At 37.9% G+C, this 6,546-nt stretch overlaps 1 protein-coding gene and 1 long non-coding RNA gene across 2 annotated transcripts; both read right to left on the bottom strand.

The window, feature by feature from the left end:
- Positions 1 to 234: 234 nt before the first annotated feature.
- LOC135596191 (DNA repair RAD52-like protein 1, mitochondrial) lies at positions 235 to 3,379 on the bottom strand. The gene is made up of 4 exons (XM_065088157.1): positions 3,018 to 3,379; positions 1,286 to 1,323; positions 1,098 to 1,192; positions 235 to 639 (listed from the first exon to the last, which is right to left on the bottom strand). Exons 1-4 carry the CDS (start codon positions 3,365 to 3,367, stop codon positions 496 to 498), a joined length of 627 nt encoding a protein of 208 aa, XP_064944229.1. The 5' UTR covers positions 3,368 to 3,379; the 3' UTR covers positions 235 to 495.
- Positions 3,380 to 5,568: 2,189 nt separating this feature from the next.
- LOC135596194 (uncharacterized) lies at positions 5,569 to 6,187 on the bottom strand. Its single transcript, XR_010480849.1, has 2 exons — positions 5,897 to 6,187; positions 5,569 to 5,745 (listed from the first exon to the last, which is right to left on the bottom strand). It is a non-coding gene; the product is annotated as an uncharacterized LOC135596194 (long non-coding RNA).
- Positions 6,188 to 6,546: the final 359 nt, after the last annotated feature.

Raw genomic sequence — 6,546 nt, 5'->3', positions numbered from 1 at the left:
TAAATTGGTTTGAATTGCAGTCAATATTAGGGGCAGCCCTAAAAGTTCCACAGCTACATAATGATTACTTTGTAGTTCCACATAAAAATGGAAGATGTGACGTTAGACATGTCAAAGAAAAGAAAAACAGGAGTTTTAACTATTTTACACTACCAATCTAAACTTTGAGCACATTCAGTTTGGAGCTTAGTAGACATATAGGATCTCTAAGTAGAACTTACCAACTAAACCATGTTGCAGAATGGAAAAGATACCACCATCAGCCATGCCCATTTTGATTGATTTTGTTGATGATCCACTCATCTCATGACAATAAACATAGTTCACACATTGAGTTTGCAGTGATATCAACCCAAAGGGCAAAACTAAAACATAGCGAGTAGTTCTGATGAGTACATGCATGTTTGCTTCAAGGGACAGAAAATGTGAAATTCTCCAAGTCAAAATCTGAAGCGATCTAGGTTATGCATGCTGCGGTAAATAACCATTGTAGATTTATAACATATCTTCATGGTAAAGATAAAGTCCAAGCCCAAGGCGTGCACATGCTCGCCGGAATGCCATTGCTTCTGCCTTCTGCAGCGGGTCTCCAAACTCCGTATCCGTGGTCGAAGCTGTTCCAGTAGCTTCTCTATGAACCTGAGGAAGAGACATTAGAAAGGACCTTTCATCAGCAGAGTAGATACACGTTCATGGAAATAAATATTAATACCAGAGGAGGTTCTTACAATAGAATATGGCACCGAACTGAAGGATAAATGATGAATGGATGGCTATGGAATCCAAATAGGCAGAAAAAAATCAGAGATCATTATGCATTTGGAGATCTATTCCAATCATCTAAACATTTATGTCATGAGTTTGAAGCCTAGCAGGTTCCCCACAGTAACTTCATACAGACAAACTAATGTTTCCTCAGGACTCGAAGAACTTTCATCAAATACTACTACACCGTGGCATGTTAATGTTGGACCATGGTATTTTACATGCACAAACACATTTATCATGATGGTATGGAGGCCCTACATGCACATATGAATATAATCTTACTTCTAAAATGTTATCGTAGATCTGAAAGGAGCCCGATTAAAAAGTACCTCTGCATCAGTTCCATATAGAGTTACACGATAAACAACAGAGACCGACTTTCCATCAGCTGAATAAACAATGCTTCGGACCTCGCCAGACCATTCTACAGAAAAGGAAACAAGTGCTCGAAATGTTCATGATTTGCACTGATATCTGAAGCTTGCCAAAGTCACTTAAACCAGAAGAAATTATTTACCAGGAGCATGTAAATTCAGAATTCGATTGACGAAATGCCTGCAAGAAATGGATGTGAAATGAAGACTTGCAACAGGTGCTCATATGAACATATTTGTAAAACAGCATCCATACCATAAGGTAAGCAAAGGCTCATCTTTCATATAAGGAGATGAACGTTCATATATAGTAGTAGAAGAAGAATTGTACTGAAACCCCATCTACTCAACTTAGTTTTATGGGAAGGAGATGTTCTATGTGGTTTCTTGCGTTGTTCCACCTTAAATGTTCACTTAGATTTTCACCAAGGCAGACAGACCAGATATACATACACAAATTTTAAGGATACAGATACATTTGCTAACAGTGTGCTGTGAATTAGTCACAATTTCATCTATCCCAAGGAAATAGCATGTATTGTTTTGATAGTTCTAATATTCCCATTCATTTTCTGACAGCAATAGGCAGGCAAATAGGCAAATAATGTTTTTTAAAAGCAGCATCGCAGGATCTTACTTGAAAAATCCAAATAATGCTTTGCTTAATTAAGATTTACTTTGAAAACTACCAACTCATGGAATAAAAAGAAATAAGTAGAAAATGTATGCATAAAGATGCAGAGAAGATGAATTAGTTGGACTCAAGAAACCAACCTAGCCACATCTGAAACCTAGAGTACGGTCTAATTTTCATATTCTCATTTCAAGACTCAAATCTGAATTTTACATAAGAAAACAGACCATTGCAAACATGGTAAGAACCTGACAAGGATGTCTAAAACAACACCGTCAATCTGTGATCAACAAACTTGTCCAGGCAATTTAACAGCTAAACAAGGCAACAGCGATAGTAACATGAACATTTATGTAGACTCATTTATTGATGCAAACATATCCAAATGCTTCTAAATCAATAATTTTTCAACCACAAACACTGATCAAAAACAATTTTCTCATGTTTTCTATCAAAAACATTCTAAACACATACATCCGAAATGTCAGTACAAAATGGCATGCAAAACTTTGGCAGCTTCAATAACACATCCGGATTATGTTACAGTAGCACAAAGTTCCAACCAACAGCTGAATTTGAAACCCAAACTCAACTCACCTCTTCAGTACTTAACTACATGTCATCCTTTTTACTCTAAACTGTGAACTTACCTCTTCGTGCAATGACTAATTAACAAAACTAGAATTCCACTCAGCAACTCAGAATCCCAAACTTTCTACTTCTATTATTATTATTTCTTGATTCCACAGTTAAGCTGAAGCCCAAATGCAACAACTTCAAGATTCATCATTTTGTTTTTTGGGGAAATATAGAACACATGGCATTAATTTAATCAAACAAAAAAAAGTAGAATAACACCAATTTAATCTTCTGTATTTTTTTCAGGGATTTCTTTTATTATTATTATTATTATTATTTCACAGTTAAGCTGAAGCACTAATGTAACAACTTCAAGATTCATCATTATCTTTTGGGAAATATAAAACACATATGACCAATTTAATCAAACAAAAAAAAATGTAGAATAACACATTCGACAGTTTAAGAGCAAAACAACATGCAACACCCGCAACAATTGCTTCCTACGCCTTTAACCTAACCCGAAGCACCAAAGATTTCTTCTTTATCATGACTCTCCATTTCTGCTTAAACCCTAACGCAAGATATCAATCAAATGCCCTGCGAGATCGAACCAGAAGAGCTACATAAGATAGGTGACAGATGATGGAAAGAGGGCAAACCAAGGAATGTATCTTATGGTGAAGCCGTCCTCGGTTCGGGTCCTGATGAGTGACTCGGGAACCTTCTTGTTGAGCTCTCTGAGGATATCCGAGAGGGGCCGGCCGATGACCGGCGCGGGGACCTCCTCTCCCTCCTTCACCATCGCAGCAGCCGGCGCCGGCTCGAAGGGAGGGCTCTGCTTCGCCAAGTTCGACTTGGCCGCCACGGAGGCATAGGAGCGGGAGAGGAGGAAGCGGTTTCGCGCAAAGCTTGCCATGACGCCGCGGCCGCTGGTTTCGGGGCGGAAGGGTTTTGGTTCGCTTTTAAGACGCTTCGGCTTCGTGGCCACAATGACGGCTCGGCCCATCATGACCGGCCCAGTTGATCGAGCGCTGCTTCTTCCCTGCTTCAATTGGAAATGACAAGGTGACTACTCTGCAACACATGTAGATGACTAGTAATGTTTGAAGAGCGGAGGAGTTCCCTGAGTGCGTTCAGTCATCCCCAATTCCGTTCGTATACTCGGAAGAACTCATACAAGGTTGCAGGAAAGCAATCGTCTCCGCTTAGCTTCTGAATCCTCTTACAAGGAGCAAGAAAGACTTTTTAGGATCAATGCCATGCCTTCTCCCAAAAGCTTATAATTAGTGGGAGGATTAGTTTTGTTCCACATCTTCGGACTAATTATAAATTATTCTTTCTAATTAATTATTTTAATATTTAAATTTTTATATTTTAAAAATTATATTGAGATACACAGTTTTGTTGGAACAAGTTAAAATGTTTTACTTTCGTAAGTATAAAGATTTTAATATAATTTTTAAAAATATAAGGATCAAAATACTAAATATAACTAATTATAGAAGTAATATATAAGTGGCTCTGTATCACTCATTTCAACCTTCCATGATTACTTAACTTATTAGGAGTGGATCGACACACAATATCTGATTATGTTGCTATATAAGGAAAATAATTTAAAATATGGGATATTGGAGCTGGGTCCTAGTTGCTGTAAACTTAAAGTAATAATCTAGATATATTTAGAAGAGCAATTGTCCAATTATTTTTTGGGTTTTTTAAGATGATATTCTATTTTTCAAAATTCTCAACTAGTGATCTTCTAATTTAAAAAATCAAAAATCCTCCCAAAAGCTATCATATATTTTTCTGTTCAGATTCAAAAAAAAAAATTAAATACATTATAAGACTAGTTCAAAAATAATTTTTATTTTAAAAACACTATATATTATTTTCAAAGTAAAAATATTATACAGTGTTTTGTGGATAAAAACCAACCTATAAAGCATTGTAAATATTTTTTCTAGATTTGGGCAGGAAAAATGATAATTTCTTGAATGGGTATTTTTGGAAGATTAGAAATAGGGGTCGTATGTCTCATTTCCCAAGTTTTTCTGGAGCTGATGTTTGATGTTTACAGGTTGAAGCTCCCAAAAGGCGAGGGAACCGTTGGTGCTGCAGGTCCACCTCCACTACCATCATCCTCATGGCTTGTATACAACACCACTGAGCCTTTTGAGTCTGCCCGGATAGCATTGTCGAGGTTTATTTGGACCTTCCTGATGAGGATTTCATGGAATACCTCCCAAAATTATTTGACGTTGTGGTCCTTTCCTCAGGCCACTGGTTTGTACATTCTTTGTGGCACCATTGTTGGTGGACAACTCTGGTGGCCTAAGGCAGCAGAGAAGATGCAGATCGACAACATTGATGTTTTTGGTATCTCAACAGAGACCTGCCGGACTGCCATTGCCTCTCATCCAAACTTCTCAACAGAGACCTGTAGGATGTGGGCCGGAAAGTACAATAGATCTCGACTGAAAGAAGTTGAAATTTCAACATTGCTTCGGACGATTATCCATAATGAATGAGAGCTTTCGGAAGGAGTGTTCTAAGATAAATTGTTGAAAAGGAAGAGCAATTTAAGAAAGTGCTTCGTCTGAGCACAGGTTACTAATTTCATGTGCTATTTGAGCATTGAATTGCAGCTTCCTAACTGATGTGCTTTGGTGTTGGCTTGGACTGTTTATGTGCACTGGCACATTTGAGCTGAGGTTTGAAGGCACAACTAAATTGAAGAAATGAGAAGTATGATTTTCTCATAATTTGTTGTTACGAAAGTCAAAAAGCTTGAGAGTCTAATTTTGTGTTGGAAGGGTTGAACAATTATTTAAAGAGAATTATAACTCTTCATCAAAGTGTAACCTCAATGTCATTTCTCAATTCTGACTCCACCAGATGAGCTGCATCATTTTAAATTATTATTTGAATCTTTTCATGTGGATGTTTTCTTTAACTTTATCCAATTCTGCATCATATGTTTTTTTTAATTTATCCAATTGACTTTTCTTTTCTTTATGCCTGATAGTTAAAATGGGTTGCATTGACATCTGATTACTTACTGAGATCTGAAGGCCTTTTGGTGTCTCAGAACCATTGAACTTCAGTTCATGAAAGCATTTCTTACATAATAATCTCAGAGCCATTTGCTGAAGATATAAATAATTTTGCTTTATGGAATTGCAGTATCTCAGAGCCATTTGCAGTATCTCTCTCCAATGGAATTGCACCAGATGACATCATTTACTTGTAGGATACATGAGGACCATGTGAAGGCCAGTGCATGCCCTCTCTTTGGCAAGGAAGAGGAGCAGGTTGAGCAATGAAGGTAGGATAATCTTGTCCCGGCATTAGCACAGACAGATCAGATGTGTGCTGAGCTCCAACCTGCCATCACCAAATGGTATGTTTTCTTTAAAGATCACCACCTTAGCATGTGGCTGATACTAGAATCATATGCAGTGATTTTTGCATGACAAAGTTCAAAAAGGTATTGCGAAATCTTAATCAACTCTTTCTGATCTGCAGGATAACTTACTGCTACTGAATCCTGAATCTTCTCCTGCAGGTGAGTCTGCACAGGCAGCTGGCCGGTTTCCGAGGATCCTCGTGCATTGCTCCGCGACCGAAAGAAGGACACCCTTGGTATGATTAGATGTTCAAAGATTGCCATGACAAGAAACATAGATACTAGTACTGCAGTGGCAGCTAATCCAAACGTGATGGCACTCATGGATGATGATCCTGAGTCCTTCCAAGAGACATCCCTGTCACAAGCTAGTTCTGATGGACTCTCAACTCCTTGGCTTTGGTGTCTCTCCAAAGCCATTCATGGCAATTGGCCCCTGTACATCAACATAGGTCAGTTAGCAGACTCTAAAACTCAGTCTAATATTGCCATGATCAGATAGATTACGTGAAAGGGGAGCTCAGTCTAATCCATACTTTCATCTTAATCTGAATCACCCATTATTAAATCTGAAAGAATAATATGCAAACATTATCTGAACATCATATCATCAGGGATGCACAGCAATTTACAACTGTTTACTGCAATATACGAGAGTAGTATAGACTATAGAAACCAAATCAAATTCCTCAGATGAGTTGAGAATAGAGTTCTGACTGCTTGTGGATCCGGAGCCATAAGATTGTGAAATAGGGTAAAGAAAGAATGGAGCAGAATGC

Source organism: Musa acuminata, chromosome BXJ1-2 (genome assembly GCF_036884655.1).
Source record: "Musa acuminata AAA Group cultivar baxijiao chromosome BXJ1-2, Cavendish_Baxijiao_AAA, whole genome shotgun sequence".
Taxonomy (NCBI): Eukaryota; Viridiplantae; Streptophyta; class Magnoliopsida; order Zingiberales; family Musaceae; genus Musa; species Musa acuminata.
The sequence above is the reverse complement of the archived record's forward strand: the minus strand, read 5'-3'. Positions and strand labels throughout refer to the sequence as shown.

Excerpts from the sequence above, each read along its gene's own strand:
- LOC135596191 (XM_065088157.1), bottom strand. The coding sequence starts at position 3,367 with ATGATGGGCCGAGCCGTCATTGTGGCCACGAAGCCGAAGCGTCTTAAA. Across the intron at positions 1,324-3,017 it reads ACCATAAGATACATTCCTTG|GCATTTCGTCAATCGAATTC; the intron begins GTTTGCCCTCTT and ends CATTTCTTGCAG. Across the intron at positions 1,193-1,285 it reads TCTGAATTTACATGCTCCTG|AATGGTCTGGCGAGGTCCGA; the intron begins GTAAATAATTTC and ends CCTTTTCTGTAG.